This window comes from Hippopotamus amphibius, chromosome 7 (genome assembly GCF_030028045.1).
Source record: "Hippopotamus amphibius kiboko isolate mHipAmp2 chromosome 7, mHipAmp2.hap2, whole genome shotgun sequence".
Lineage (NCBI taxonomy): Eukaryota > Metazoa > Chordata > Mammalia > Artiodactyla > Hippopotamidae > Hippopotamus > Hippopotamus amphibius.
Window position 1 is genome coordinate 127,987,031 of NC_080192.1, and position 15,143 is coordinate 128,002,173.

General features: G+C 53.8%; 2 protein-coding genes across 5 annotated transcripts in view; both read right to left on the reverse strand.

Annotated features, from left to right (window-relative positions):
• Positions 1-1,760: 1,760 nt before the first annotated feature.
• Positions 1,761-10,188, reverse strand: TMEM214 (transmembrane protein 214). Of its 3 annotated transcripts, XM_057742832.1 has the most exons (17): positions 9,982-10,187; positions 8,781-8,980; positions 8,065-8,215; positions 7,646-7,780; positions 7,328-7,410; positions 6,771-6,876; positions 6,579-6,660; positions 6,200-6,301; positions 5,693-5,834; positions 5,169-5,260; positions 4,824-4,872; positions 4,545-4,658; positions 4,193-4,310; positions 3,574-3,670; positions 3,217-3,385; positions 2,940-3,085; positions 1,761-2,720 (listed from the first exon to the last, which is right to left on the reverse strand). In XM_057742832.1, exons 1-17 carry the CDS (start codon positions 10,124-10,126, stop codon positions 2,594-2,596), a joined length of 2,058 nt encoding a protein of 685 aa, XP_057598815.1. In that variant the 5' UTR covers positions 10,127-10,187; the 3' UTR covers positions 1,761-2,593. The 3 variants fall into 3 exon arrangements, with proteins under 3 accessions (XP_057598815.1, XP_057598816.1, XP_057598817.1); XM_057742833.1 differs by lacking the exon at positions 7,646-7,780 and having other exon boundaries at positions 9,982-10,188; XM_057742834.1 differs by lacking the exon at positions 9,982-10,187 and having other exon boundaries at positions 8,065-8,289; positions 8,781-8,916.
• Positions 10,189-14,023: 3,835 nt separating this feature from the next.
• Positions 14,024-15,143, reverse strand: part of MAPRE3 (microtubule associated protein RP/EB family member 3) — a 47,339-nt gene continuing 46,219 nt past the window's right edge. For both annotated transcript variants that reach the window (XM_057742630.1, XM_057742629.1), the window contains exon 7: positions 14,024-14,956. In XM_057742630.1, coding sequence (XP_057598613.1) covers positions 14,888-14,956 — 69 coding nt within the window. In that variant the 3' untranslated portion in view covers positions 14,024-14,887. The remainder of the gene's footprint in view (positions 14,957-15,143) is intronic.

A 15,143-nucleotide genomic window follows, 5' to 3' on the forward strand; every position in this document is an offset into this window, starting at 1 on the left:
CAAGACTTAGAAAAATGGAAAGAAGTATTTCTAAATGAGTCATGTGATATAATTTGGAACTCTGTACAAGAACTAGTAATAACTAGTTAGTAAGAGATAATACTCACACTGCCCTTCAGTTATACGTTACCTGTAAAACTCTAGCCGTGTATGAAAAGTAAAGTTAAAAATGTCTAGAAGTGATCTTCAAGGTGTCAGTTTACTTCCAATGACACCAATGGTCAGTATGATTGCCCACCTGTCAGCATCCGTGTACTCCACCAGTCCATACTAGTTCAACTAACTGGCTCAGCTTGGATTCCTGTTTGTTGACAGTTCTACTAAAGTGAAACATCTGGATGTCTGATCTAGCTTTAACAGATGGCTGGTGCAGTGTTGGACTACTGACAGAGGAAAAATTCTGACAATTCTAATATCAGGACAAACCACTGCGTCTATCAAATAAAGCCAATTAAGGTGTCAGTGTCCCTGTGAGAAGCTGTGGAGACCCCAGTTAACCTGAGTTAAAGGAAAATGTTGCATCCCAGGATTTTATGTCAGAGATTAAATGAACCCAACAAGGTAAAAATAGTACATACATTAGAAACCAGTGAAGCACTTGTAAGTGGGATTCTCTGAGTTGCTAGATTGAAAATCCAGTCCTGCAGCCTTGGTTGGACTCAATGTCATTGCAGGACACAGTGTCATCTTTTTACTGGCCCTGTGTTGGTGCCAACCCAAGCTCACACCAGCCCCCTTTCTTCAATTTGCCTTAAATACAGGCCAGTTACAAGGATTCACTACTCTTAAGAACTGAACCCATCTGTTTCTGATTGGTAAGGAGGAACTGAGGCAATGGAACGTTTTGGGACCCTTGGACAGTTCCTGCCTAGAAGTCCTAAACCCTGGTCCTTTGCCAGGCAGAGTTTCTTTTTGGGGGGAAAAATGGTCATGGCTGACCGCCACTGGAAAAGCAGGGTTCTGTCCAATGCAGTAATGTAGTTACATCTTAACTAGGAAAGGGAACAAAAATGTGAGATGCTATAGTCTTCTCGACCTCAATTGATGTCAAGATTTTTCTATGCTTGCTACTTTATAATCTTGCTGCTGGAAATGGAGGCAGCATCTCAGGGCAGCCAGTGAAAGGGAAAGTGGCAGCTGCCCATCACCCCCGCTGGTCACATCTCGGGTCTTTATAGTGGAAGCAGAAAGCAGCCCATGGAAGTTGGAGCGGGCAGTGCACCTCTAGTACTACTTACAGTTCTTTCAAAAATTCAAGGAAAGAAACTTGAGGTGAGAACTGAAAACCCATGCAGTCAGCTGATTTATTATAGTCTCAAGTCAAAAGTTAAAATTGGTGATAAACCTTTGACTCATGTGTCTCTTGGAGTTCTAAATCTTTCACTTACTACCTATAAAATGAACCAATTGATAAATTAAGGTCCTGGCAACAAAGAAGACACCTTATGATCACTGGTGAAGAATTCCTTTAGGAGACTCCTCCACATTTCCAATCATAAAATACTCAAGCTACCAAGGCAAATCTTGGGACATGAATCACAGGGACAAGTGAGACATGTGAGCAAGAGGAGTGTGTCTAGAACCCTCGAAAAGCCAAACTTTAGAATGATGGATGTGGGCTTTCCTTGCCAGAAGCTCAATTACAGCCAGCGGCTACAACCCTCAGGAGGGCACAGGGCCAAAGAACATGCAGGTGCTCAAATGTTGTCCTCCTGCCCACAACTATAGGAATGCCTGTATGAAGAGACACAGACGAAAGCTAGAAATCAAATCAGTGTCCTTTATTCCACCGAGTAGGCATACCCACAAGCCACATGCTGCATCTTGTCTCAACAGACTTCTGGAAGGTTTCCTGGGCCCGAGGCACATGACTACCTGGGCTCTGCTCTCCAGACAAATGGTAGGGGTGGGCAGTGGAGAAAGGCTGAACATTGAGGCAGAGACCCCCCCACCACTGAAGGTGAATGGAGAATGAGGAAGTAGGAACATGATAGAAGAGGCATCGAGGGGCCTTGAAGGACCTAAGCTGAGCATTTTGAGGTGAGGGGCCTTTCCACCCAGGCCTCCATGTCGACTGACAGCCACGCCCAGGCTGTGGGCAGAGGCGAAGCTGCTGCTGCCCACTGTGGTGCAGATTCTTCTGGATTCTTCTGGAGGTCCCTTTCTTTTTTCTGCTGTGGCTAAAGTCTGGGAGCAGGAATCATTTGTCAGAAGAATGCAGAAGCCACTTGCTGGAGTCCCACCTTTTTTGGAGATGAGCTGTTTGAAGCTTCAGCAATGCAAGAGAAGGAAGTGGAGAGCAGGGGACAAGAGAGAAGGTGAGAGAGGCTACCAGCCCAAGGACAGAGGCTGGGAGCTATGTGCAGTTGGGCAGAGCAGTGGTCAGGGGAATCATGGGTACGAGGCTGAAATACCTCTGGGCTCAGTTGTCGCCAAAGTGGAAGAACTGAGGCAGAGGCAGCCAACCACTTGCCTAGGCGATGGAACTTAGGCACCAAGTAACGAAGACTCCCATGCAGAACTGCCACCCTCTCCCCACCAGCAGTCTCAGACGTCTGCTCCAGACGGAACCCAGTAGCCAGGGACGCAGGGCCTACTGCTGGGATATCATGGCAAGTGCCCAGTCCAAGAAAGCCACTGTGGTGTCCTGTAGGCAGAGCCAGGTCCAGTGGACGGCCTCACCGAGCTGTGTCTTCACGCAGTCCCAGGTCACCTCACCTCTGGGAGGAAAGCAGAACATGTGTGGGGGTTGGGAAGCAGTGGTGTGCAGCTGTGTCAAGTCACGGGGCTGTAGCTCAGACTCACAACCCACATCCCAAAGTGGCCAAGGGATGAGTAGGGGACAGGGCAGGGCGAGAGACTGAACAGAGGAGCCTCGTCCCTGGAGAAAGGGTATGGGGCTGCAGGCCTCCTCCTGGAGGCCTGGGCAAGGGTCTCACCTGCATGCCTCGTGGCAGCGCTCCTGGACACGGGCCAGGGCCTCAAGCAGCAAGTGCCATGTGGGCAGCAGGACGTTCTGGTAAAGAGACAGGAGCAGCCCCCTCAGAGAATGGAGCAGCTGGTTCAGGGCACCAGGGAGCTGGATCTGTAGCCGGACCACGGAGAACAGATGGGGTTAGAGTGGCTGGGGAAAGCCGTCCACGTGGGGCTGCACCTTTCCGAGAACTCAGCCCCCAGTGAGAACAGCCTTCTCTGACCTCCCTCTTTCTGGCTCACCCTGTGGGAGAGGCTGGTGAGGCCGTCACTGAACCAGGCAAGGTGGGAGGCACAGTGGGCAGAAAGGAAGCTGACTGTGGCGTTGGTGTGGGCCCAGGCCAGCTGCACGCTGGGTCTCAGCACGGTCAGCAGGTGGGAGCCCCAGACCGGCCATGTCTCCTCCAGCCAGCTGCAGGAGAAGACACAGGACAAGGAGGAGGTCTCTGAGTCTCCCCAGGCAGTCTGGTTCAAGAACAGCTGAGGCAAGGGAGCCCTCGGAAAACCACCACCACCTTCCATTGATTGTCACATGCCATTACCACCCTGAACACGCAAGCCCTCTCTCTGCCCCCTCACCCCTCCCTGGGAGGTGCTCACCTGTAGCTTTTCAGGCTGTAGGAGTAGATCTTGATACACGCTTGTTGGCCAGCAAGCAAGACACCAGATGACTGAAGCAACCGGCCAGAAAGGGAGGCTGGTAAAGGGGACCGCGGGTGAGCTGGGAGGTGAGCAGGGCAGGGACCAGGGAGACAGACACTACAGCCCCAGAGCAGGCCCAGTGAGGGATGGGGCAGAACTCAGTGTGCTCACAGGGCCACAGACCCAGCTCCAGTCTCTGGAGCACACACGGAGGGAGGGATGCAGGCCAGGGGAGCAAGAAGGCTGCAGGAAGCCCTGGGCTTAGGCGTCAGGAAGCCTTGGGTTTGAGCACCAGCCCTTCTACTTAACAGCTGTATTTTATGCTACTTGGAAAATCTTTCTGAGCCTTGATTTCCTCAGAAGTTAAAAACAATATAACATCGACTTAAGTGAGACCATGAATATGCAAGCATTTCTATACTGCAAAGCACCAGCCCAATCTGAAGTGTGGAAAGAAACATCTGTCAGAAAAGTGTTTGTTCCGGAGTGTGTGCTGGGGGCGTGGAGCGCTACACTCAGCTCTGCGTCCCCATAGAGGGCCCCGGGCTACCTCCCTTGCCTGCCAATCCCTGCTTACCCTGGAAAGAGCTGTGTGACCGGATGTCGTGGCACAGGAAACCTATGGCAAAGACCAACACCAAAACGAGTAGCCGTGTCCAGGGCAGCCGGAAGCCCCGTGTCTGCTGCAACAGACTCTAGAAGGAGAAGGGGTAGGGAGCAGTGGTCAGGAGGGACAGGGGCTGATCCTTGCCTCCTAAGGCAGGCCTCAAGCAAGGCCTTCCAAGGAGAGGATCTGGCCCTCACATTACCCCAGAGGCAGTGCGGGCTCCAGGGACAGGTGGGGCAGGAATGTGACACAGGCCCAACCCAGGGTGTGCCGAGACAAGGACGCAGAACAGTATGTGGGAGGGAGGGCTGGGCGCCGGCACCTTGCAGGCCGCGGCACAGGCGATGGCCTCCTGACTGCTGCAGCTGCCCTTCCGTAGCAGGTCCTGGTTGGTAAGCTTGAAGGACTGAATGGTTTCTTGCAAAGACTTCTGCGTCTACAGGGTAAGAAGTCCAGGCTGAGATCGTGCCTCCATTCTGCTTCATTTTCCGTGCCAGATATGCTAACAGAGCACCTTCTCAGCAAGAGAGGTCAGTGGCTGAGGGGTACGAACCCAGAACCCACACGAGGTTCAGCCTGCCACCTCTTCCCAGTTCCTCACCTTCTTGGGAATCCGCTCCCAGGACCTGAGCAAGTGCTCCAGCAGCAGGCTGTGGGGAAAGCACAACCCCTTCCAATCAGAAGGGCCACCCCTTCTACTCTCCTGTCCTCCATGAGGCCCTGCTCCTTCAAGCTGAAAGACACTCCCGCCCCCCGCCCCTCCCAACAGAGAGGAGCAGCTTCCTAGAGGCCTCCCAGCAATGTTCCTACCGAACTTGAGAGGCATGAGCCTGAACAACAGTGACAAACGTCTCCCTCTACTTCTAGCACAGGGACACACCAGGAAGCAGGAATTACGGCTTCTCTGTGCAGATCAGAGACAGGTGACCCCCCCACCCCCACCTGCCTGGACTGTGACAGGTGCTTGGGGTACAGCTGCCTCCAGACGCTGGTGCTGAGGGGGTCCACCTTCAGGCACTCAGTCAGGCTGCTCAGGAGCTGCACAGGGGACAGGAGAAGGGAGAGACTGCTGGGGTCTAGGGCTGGTGGCAGGAAGACTGCTGGGAGGTAATCCCCCTCTCCTAAGTGAGGCTACCCAGGCAACACATCCACCTTAAAGGGTGGAGAAATTATGTCCATACCCCAGAAATCTCCAAGAGGCCGTAAAGGGGAAGGCCAGGGCTCCTGAGCTCAAAGTTCACTTGTCTGCAAGGGGCAGGACATCAGAGACCAGCCAGACCTGAATGTGCGATCTTTTCAGCTCCATTCTTCTGAGGGCAGAGCATGGTGGAGCCGGGCCAGTGGTTGTCAGGAGTGAGCTAAGGGGATGGCCAGGAAACGGGCTCCCTGGAGCAGGGTCTTTGTCAGCAAACAGGCACCTCTGTAGCAGACCCCTGGGAATGAAAAAGGAGCCTCCCACCATTTCCTCACCTCTTTCTTCATCTCTGGAGGGCAACCAGGGGTGGCTCTGGACAGGAAGGAGGGGAAGTAGGTATGCAGGGTGGATTCTGGCTTCGCCCCAAATGCCAGCACCTTCAGTCGTGGGTAGAGCTGACACAGCTGCTCCTGCAGGCTGAGAGGAGAGCCAGGCATAGGCTCTAAATGGATTTGTGCGCGGTGCCCCTTCTGCCTGCCTCAGAGTCCACACGCTGCCCAAGGCAGGCAGTCATGGAAGGCCTTGTAATGGTTCTGCATCTTTCTAGACTCTGAGACTTCTTGGAAAATCTGCTCAGAGTCATAGGTCCCCTCCCCAGGAAAATGCCCACATGTCAATCACACCTGAGGGCCCATATAATTCCAGGGATTCAATGATCCCTTGAAGTCGCAGGTTGATAATCTCAGATCTAGGTGGCTGGAGGGGAAGGGACAGATATATTGTCTGCTCCTAACCCTCTGCTGGGATCCTTCACAGCAGGTTGTGCCCCAGGGCAGCCCTACCTGGGGGTCAGGGAGTTGTTGGGCATATAGGCAAAGTCCAGAAGTGGGAATAAGTCCTTGGGGCCAATCATGCCAAAGCCCTTGGTGAGGTTGGGGTGCATCCTGTAGGGGAAGAAAGAAACAGGTTTGTTGGGGACCACCTGCCCGGGCCACGGGCCCAGCTAAGAACAACATCTAAGAAAAAGGGCATAAACTCCACCCCATCCCCCACCTCTTCATGGCCCCCTCCCTTTCCTTCTTCACCATCACATTCTGAGGTGGGAGGAGCTGGTCCTGATTTTTTCACATCTACGGAAACCAGGATCACAGCACCCTATTTTGCTGAAACAGCCCCTTGAAAACACCCTGGGCCTTGCACCTGCTGTCCCCCGTTACTCACAGGAGCAGCCGATCCAGGTACGCGATGGCGAAGGGAGACAGAGATTTGATGCCCAGCACAGGCAGCATGATCCCCAGCCACACTGTGGAGACGAAGGTTAGGGAGGAAGCCTCAGGACTGGACCCACGGGGGCATTAAAGACGAACTTCCTGGCTCCCAAACCTCCCTCTTTCTTCCCCACTTCCTGATTACCTCTCAGTCCCTCGGTGAGGTTGGCGAAACCTGCTTGACCCAGTGCCCACATGATGGTCAGACACTTCGCTGGTCGGCTCTGGTGGGACCTCAGCAGTTCCAGGAACTGAGAAGACCAGTGGGGGAGGCAGGTTGGGATAGGGCAAAGCACCAAGAGCACCCCCAAAGCCAGAGAGGAAGAGAGATGTCAGCTGGGAGAGGAGGGACAGGCTGAGGGACTGTGGAACAGCATGGGAGTGTGGTGGAGTGATACAGAGCACAGGCTCTGGCACCAGACTGTGGCCTTCACCCATACCTGCCACTTACTAGTTGACCAACTCTACGAAAGTTACTGAACCCCTCTGTGGCTCAATCTTCTCATCTACAAAATGGGAATAACAGCAGTACCTACCTCACATAATGTACAAAGTAGACACAGTAAGCGCTAACAGTGTTGGCTATTATTCCTTGCCTTACAAGACCTCCCACTATCCCTTAAGTGGGTCCAACAGTGTAGATTCTACCCAGCCTCCCCAGTCCTAGCCTCCCAATGTCCCCACCAGGGACCCTGAGCTCACCTTGCTCAAGTTCATGGTGGCGATCTTGGGCTTGTCCTGCAGAATGGCCTGGATACAGATGCGGTAACCGTGTAGTGACTCCCCTGGAGAGATACACATTCTCGGACCCACATATACTAATGAGCAACTCAAATCTGTAACCGCTCTTTTGACAGCTGAGAGCCCAGAACCCAGCGAGTCCTAACATCCTCCTTCTTTTTCAAGAGTGTTGGAATCAGCACGTTTCCCGCTGAAACAGAACTACCCAGCTACTCTAGAAACAGGAAGGGGGTAGGCTCCCAACATGGGATGGGGCTATTCCTCACAGGGCCCTCTCACCTGGCGTCTTATCCAGCTCCTGTAGCATGGTGAATAGACAGTGGTCAAAAAAGAGCTCCAGGGACCCTGCTGCCTTTGCCAGTAGCCCTCGGATGACCGCACGCAGCTCCCGGCTCACCAGGCTGTAAGGATAATCTGGGGCCGAAAGGCCTCACATGAGTGCTAGGACCAGGAGCCTCTGCCAGCTCTGAGAGCTCTGCTTTGCTCCCTGAGAGTGGCAAGTGGAGGCAGAGGTCACTGCACTGTGGCTGGCATCCTCCCTATTGGGAGGCCCAGAAACTTTTAAGCCACGATGATTTGAAAACAGCTCAAAACACTCATGTAAATCAGCGCAGTGTGGGGCATTGGGCTCAGTTACTAAGTAATGTGCTTACACACAGCCTTTTCAGAATTTTCTTGAACTTCTCTGGAGGACTAACCGTGAGTATGCTGGCTTAGCGTGGGTTCACTTGGAGGTACTTGGAGCTTGTAGTTGAGATAGCTGGCCAGGTCCTTCAACCACACGGATGGATTCCCAGAGAACACGCTCTGGCTTTTGTCCAGTTCCTTCTGCAAAGCTGCCAGGTCCAGCTGCCAGGAACACAGGCCCCTCATGATGAGTTGTGGGTGCAGAGTAATGGGGTAGAGGTGGGAAAATGGTTGAACTAGGTGGTGGTAGGAAGAACAAAGGGTTTCTGCTTTTAAACGCAAGTATGTGGAACGCCACACATTTACTGAATCCAGATCTTTAGGAAACAGAGAACAAGACAGCTGCAACTGCTGATCTCAACAACTAATACTCTTGGGCCCTTCACATGTTCAAGGAGAAAAACAGAAGACAAGACGGAAAATGAAAGATTGCTCCTTCCTCGCGGGGAGGAACCACAAGCAGTTTTTCTAAATCCTCCCTGTACCTCTGGATTTTCAAGGCTCTCCTCTCATTAACCTATGTTTCTCTATAAACTTATTTCCTTTCTATCCTAAGTGCAAACATTGTAGTTTTGGGGGTTTCCATCCTTTCCTGAACACCTCCTCTCAACCAGCAGTGTCCCACATTCCACAGGTCCCTCAGCGGCCGGTCCCCCTCCCCCTCCTTTCATTTTCTCTACTCTTCAAGTCCTCATTCTTGCCCTGCCTAAAGTCTAGGCACACTCACAGCTTTCAGTGCCTCCTCCAGGCTGCGAAAGCGGCCCTGCTTCTGGTTCTGGTTGGTGAGGGTGGCCACCTTCTTAGTCTGCTTCTTGTTCCCCGGTTTCTTAGGCTCCACAGCAGGGGGTGGAACCTGCTCCTTATTCTGCCGCTTCATGATTTTCTCAAAGCCCCGCTCATACAGGGTGCTTGTCGTCTGGATTGGAGCTGGGGTAATGACAGGCAGAGAAAGGGGGGCAGCCCTGAGTCAGGAGGGCCTGGCAGGAACAGTGGTCCCTTCCCCCACACTGTCACCTAATTCATCTGCAGGGAGGAGGCTGCCTGCTTCTTGCTGTCCTGCTTAAAGAGCAGGGCAGGGAGCCCTCCTGGTTGCTTCTTTCAGTCATTACAGCTCTTGAGCTCATGGGCTCTTTCACAGAGATGAGGCATTTTTTTAATTAGCAAATCAGAGTATGTAAGAATTGGTGGTGGGCAAGTGGGGGGGCGGATACAGAGGACTGACTTCTTTGTGGAATGGCTACCAGTCTGGGAGGTCAGGATTTCTCCATCCTGGTTCCACCCCAGTTCCTCTCGGTTCAGATGTGACAACTCTATAATCCATCAACAAGTGGCACGCTTTCTCCACTCCTCCAGGAGACTTTGAGGAAACTGGCACCACTAAGAATAATACTTGATGGGTGTGGAGAGTGTGTGGTGGGTCATTTCTCCCACTGCGGGGCCTCGTGTGCGTCCGAGTCCCCACGCCCACCCCCGGACCTGCTGGTTACTTAAGGCGGCGGCCCCGTGTATGATGAGCCAGCATGCCTCTCCGCAGCTCTGGGACACCTGCCCGGAGAGGCGAGGCCAGGCCAGGGCCCGGGAGCAGCTGGTAAGGCGTGTGTGCAGTCCGCTGAGCGTCCGAAGCTCGGAATCCCGGTCCCCTCTGACGTGTGATCTTGAACAAGGCATCTAACTTCGCTGGGCCTCAGTTTACTCATCTGAGAGGCGAGCACAGCGACCTCCCTCGCGCTGTCTACCTCTTGTAAGGCTCAGAAGAGGCAACGCCGGGGTAGCGCCGGCTGAACAGGGAGGTACCGACCGGCAGGAGAGCTCGCGCCTCCAGGAACCTGGGGGTGTCCTGAGCCTCTGGGCTCGTATCGGCTCGCTACCACGCGGGAGGGCAGGCCCGGGGCCGGCCGGCTGCGGCGGCGGGCCGGGTGGGTACTCACGGGTCAGGTCGTACTTCCACACTCCGTTCGCCTCCCCGAGCGCCCGGCGGTCCCCTCCGCCGCCTTTACCACTGCCGCCGGCTCCAGGCCGCCGCCCCTTCTTCACCACCTCCCAGCGCCCCCCACCCGCCGTCTTGGCCGCCATGGCTCCGACCCTTCCGCCGCTGCCACCTCCCTGGGCTTTCCGGTCCGGGGCGGACGCGCCGCGCTCTGCCACGTCTCCTCGCAGGGCCTCGCGCCGCGTGACGCCACCCGCAAGGCAGCCTGGGAATTGTAGTCTTTCGTGCTTGCCGGGTTCTCTCACGCTAGGGGGCCGGGTTGGCGTCGGGGTCCTTTTGCAGCAAAAAGGTGCCAGGCAGAGATGTTGAGATGAGAGGCTGCTGCATTCAGACAACCTTTGTTGAGCACCCGATGTGAAGGCATTGGGTGACTTGGTGGAAATTTAACTGTTTCTGTTTTTCTTTCCGTTCTAGTTTTGCAAGAAAGATGGAATGAAAATAGTTCTCACCACCCGGGAGAGTTTGAAGATTAAATGCTTCCTTCCTTCTAGGAAATTGCTAGTTTTTCTGTTATTAGTGATTACACTTTGGCTTTAATTAATTACAAAAACCTGTTATGAAGGAACAAGGGAGAGGATGGAGCTTGAGGGAAGAGGCAGTGTTTGGAGGGCAGGAAGTGGAGAGCAGAGAGTCCTTATGATAGGAGGCAGAGAAAAGTCTGCGGCCCGGGGACAGCCAGCGCTGAGTTTCCCCTTCCAGGCAATGGGAAAGAAAAGGCTCTGACTCCAACCACAAGAGTTAGTCCCACGTCCCAGACATGGCAGGGAAGGGATCAAGAGCTGCAGACCCAAGGAACCACTCAAACAGATTACCCCTCACACATTCACTGTCTCTGCAGGGCCTTCTGCCATGCTTGTAGTATCGTGTGAGACCTCCAAACTTGAAGCCTCCCGGCAGGGGAGGGTGAGTGAAGGTGAACTGGAAGTGATTTATCACAATTAAGGAAATGTGCTGTTTTATGTACACTCCTACATTTGAGGATGAGATTCACACCTGCCATACTGAGGAACAAGACAGGCAAGCCCGTACAGTAAGAACTAATTTCCCACAGGACAAATAGCTTAGGGAGTGATGAATTCCTTTAGGAAGCAGATTACAGCAGGCTTCCTGGAGGAGATGGCACTTGACACGGGTCCTAAGGAATGGGCAAATTTTCATTGGTTGGAGGTTAGGACAAATGGAGAGAACAGGCCAGTTGTACGGATTTATTGATTTAAACAAAGGCCTACAGGTGAGACACAGCATGGCAAGGCTGGGAGACTGGAAGTAGTTCAATATGAAAGTGCTTAATGGATTTTGGAGGTGATGCGGTTGGAAAGGGACCTGAGCCCATATGCCATGGGCCTTGCCTGCCAAATTTGGACTTTGTCCTCCAGACCCTGGGAAGCCAGTAGGAAAGTGGCGCATCTGCTTTAGGAAAGGTAAATGGGGATATGTGAAGAATGGGTTGGGGTGGGGGAAAGGCAGGAAGCAGGAGGTAACGAGCTCTTGCTGCCTCCTTCCGCCTGCCCTCCAGCCCTGTCAGTCCTGACCATAGCTGCCTTTGCCTCAGGTCAAAAGCTCTGAGATGGAGTGCTTTTGCCAAGGACCATATTTGAGCTGATCATTAATCAATTCATCTTTTTCAGATCATTGGTTTAGCTCTACTCAGACACTATCTTCTCTTTGTTCTACGTATTCTGTGTCACATATATGGTCACAGAAGAGACACTGTTTTTGGAAAAGAAACAGAATGGGCTTTGCATAGAGGCAAAGGGGGGTGAGGTGCTCCACGGAGAAAATATATAGAAGGGGAGGGGCTTTATTTCCTATCTTTCCTTAGAATAGTCTGGCAGGTCATCTGTTGTAACTTGGCATCTAGGGGGATAGAAGTCATTCACTTACTTGTCCAGTAGCATTTTCTAAGCACCTTCTCTACGTAAGCACCTAGCACAGTGCTAGGTGGAGCTAGAGGACACACCTCACTTGTTTGAGAGGAACTTGAAGGCTGTGTGGGAGACAAATGTATAAACAGAAAATTATATTTCACCATCTTAAATGTTGCAGGGATTGGGGAGGAGGCAGTGGCTTTACATCCTTGAGCTCTGGGTGTTCAAAGAGCAGCCTTAGACACTAGCCATGGAGGTGGGCTTTGGCAGGTACCCATGGGGTTTAAGGGAAGAATCAAAAGACTGAGTCAAGGAGCACAGGTGGGCATCTAGTGTCGGGGCAAGAAGAAGGGGTGAGCTCACTGAAGCAGTCTGACCCACTGTATTAGTTTCTTATTGCTGCTGTAACAAATTGCCACAAACTTACTGGCTTAAAACAACACAAACTTCTTATCTTACAGTTCTGGAAAGTGGAAGTCTGTCAGGGTCTCACTGGGCTAAAATACGGTGTCTGCAGAGCAGTGGTCCCCTGTGGAGGCTCCAGGGGAGAACCTGTTTCCTTGCCTTTCCCAACCTGTAGAGGCTGACTGAATTCCTTCGCTCATAGATCCCTTCCATCTTCAAAGCCAGCAACAGCAGGTCAACATCCTCCTCAGATCACATCACTCTGACCTGCCCCCTGCCTCAGGTGTATGGACCCTTGCAATTACACGCGGCCCAACTGGATAATCCAGGATACTTTCCCTATTTTAAGATCAACTGATTAGCACCTTAATTCCATCTAAACCTTCTTTCCCTTTGCCATGTAATCTAACATATCCATAGATTCCGGGGATTATGACGTGAACATCTTTGGGGGGAAGCGTTATTCTGCCCACCACACCCACTTAGCCAGCAGGGTGAGCTCTCAGCCTGAAGATGAACATTGGCCAACGCAGAGACACTGCCTCATCCTTTTACTGCATCTACCTGGAATAGTGGAGGAAAAGCCTTTTAAAGTTAGGCACAGGAATTAAAAATCATAAAGATAAATTCAGGCAGAGAACTTGTTGGAGGAGAAAAACACAGTAAGGTCAGAAGTCTTTGTATGTGGGGGTGGGAGTCAAATGGAAGAAGTGAGGTGAATGAGGTATGAACACACATGGTTTGCTTTTTCCAGGCTTATAACCAGAGTCATGTGAGAAATGGCGGTGGTCTGGAAGGAGGGTCATGGAGCAGGGCCACGCTCAGGATGTGGTGAGGAAACATTTATCAGGGCTAGTCTGAAGCTAGAGGAATGTTCTGGAGGTCACACCTCTGTGGTCTTTGGGGATGAGCACTGAAACATGAGCCAGGAGGTCTCAATTCTAGTCCAGGTTTTTACCACCTTGAGTAAGTCGTGTCACATGTAGGTCTCAGTCCTTTCATCAGTAAATGGAGGGCTGTTCTAGGTGCCAACCAAGGCTCTCTTTGCACCTGCCACCCGCGTGTATTTTAGCACCCTCGGTCCCTGTTGGGGACCTCCAAGACACTGGTTATCATGGCCCTTGGCCGGCACACACCAGGAATGCAGGGCTGTGGATGATGTGACAGAGTTCCCGGCTTCCAGCTCCCATTAGAGCCTGTTCTGTGGAAGGAACCCCTTGGACATTGCCTTCCTTCTGGGTTTCAATGCTTAGAGCAGTTGCTCTTTGTAAGCCACTCAGCTGTCCCGTGAGCCCTTGTCCGCAGCTGGATCACTGTTGTGTGGTGTGTGAGCTTTGACAGGAGCAGGGGACAATACGCAGGCATACTGGCCCACAGGGGACTGAGACAAAGCACCTCTCAGTCAGGCTCCCGTTACCCCACAGCTGCTTTACTGAGCTGCCTGTCGGCTCAGCCATGGCCCCGAACTTTGCTCCTCTTCAGGGAATGGGGGTCGGGGCCTCCGTGCCTTCCCCTAAAGCCCTGGCACCAGCGTCGGGAGATGGGGCTAGGTCAGAGCTGGGCTCTGAGGCTGAGCTAGTGGTGGATTCTGGGCCCGAGGGAGGGCGGCAGGGGTACTGTGCTCCGTGGCCATCGCCGCTGGAGAGGGTGTTGCTCAGGAGAAAAGCGTTGAGACCCAGGCTGTGGCTCAGTTGAGGGAGACATGGTATGGACTTTTACCACACAAGTTTATTTAAATAAAAGTGAACACATACGCAGGCTGGGTGGCCCGAGGGGCAGGGGTTGGGGAGGCGGGCAGAGAGGAGGCAGACATACAGGAGGGTCCAGGCAGAGTCTGTGTGGTATGAACCAAGCTGCAGGGGGCGTGGCTGGGGGCCTCAGGGCAGTGTTGGGCTTCGGTGCTGGGGGCAGGGGGCCAAGGGTGGGTGAGCCTGGTGCCAGGAGGTCAGTTTCATCCCTCACACGTGCCCCTCCCTCTCCCTGACCACCGGGGCCTAAGGCACCCCCTCCTCAGTCCCCCTGTCCCTCTCCTGACATCAGCCTTTCCCTCAGCTAATGGGAAGTCAAAAGACAAAATAAATAAGAATCAGTGAGTCCTGCCACGGCCCTGGCAACGGGGAAGGGAGGCCAAGCCAGGCACGCTGCCCCGGAGCCCGTGCTGTCAGCCCTGGGAAAAGAACAGGTAAAGTGCAAGGAAAATCCGGTAAGTAAAAATATACCAATGACTTTGTCAAATATACAGCTGCTGGCTGTCAGGGGAGCAGGCGGCTGGCTGGGGTGGGTGGCAGCGGCTCCCTGGGGAGTGTTGGCCGGCGCAGCATAGAGACAACGGAAATAAATAGGGGCGGGGCGTGGGCAGCGGCCCCGCCCACTGGGCCTGTGCCACAGGAAGGGGGGGCCTCTGCCTGCTCCCCTGCCCCGTCCCCCCCAGCCCTGCTCGCCAGGCTCCCCGATGCCGCGGCACTGACACAGAGCACCCGGCCGACTGGCTGTCAGGAAAGGATTATAATGTGGGGGTGGGGGCGGGGTGGGGAGGCACGGAAGCCGTGCCGTCGGCCAGGGCTGGAGCCGCCCTCAGTACTCGTCCTGGTCTTCCTGTTGGTGTTCCTCGATCTCGTCGTCCTCAGGGGGTGCGAATCCTTCCTGGAGGGTGGACGGGAGAGAGGGGGTGAGCCAGGCAGGCGGGCTGAGCGTGTGGACTCCCGGAGGTAGCACGGGAGCCGGGGCCCGGGTCCTCACCCGACGTCCCCGGCTCCGTGTGACTTCAGCTCGCGGCCCTCATCGGCCCACGTGCTCCAAGGCCCCTTCTGGTCTGCGGGCCGGGCGGGAG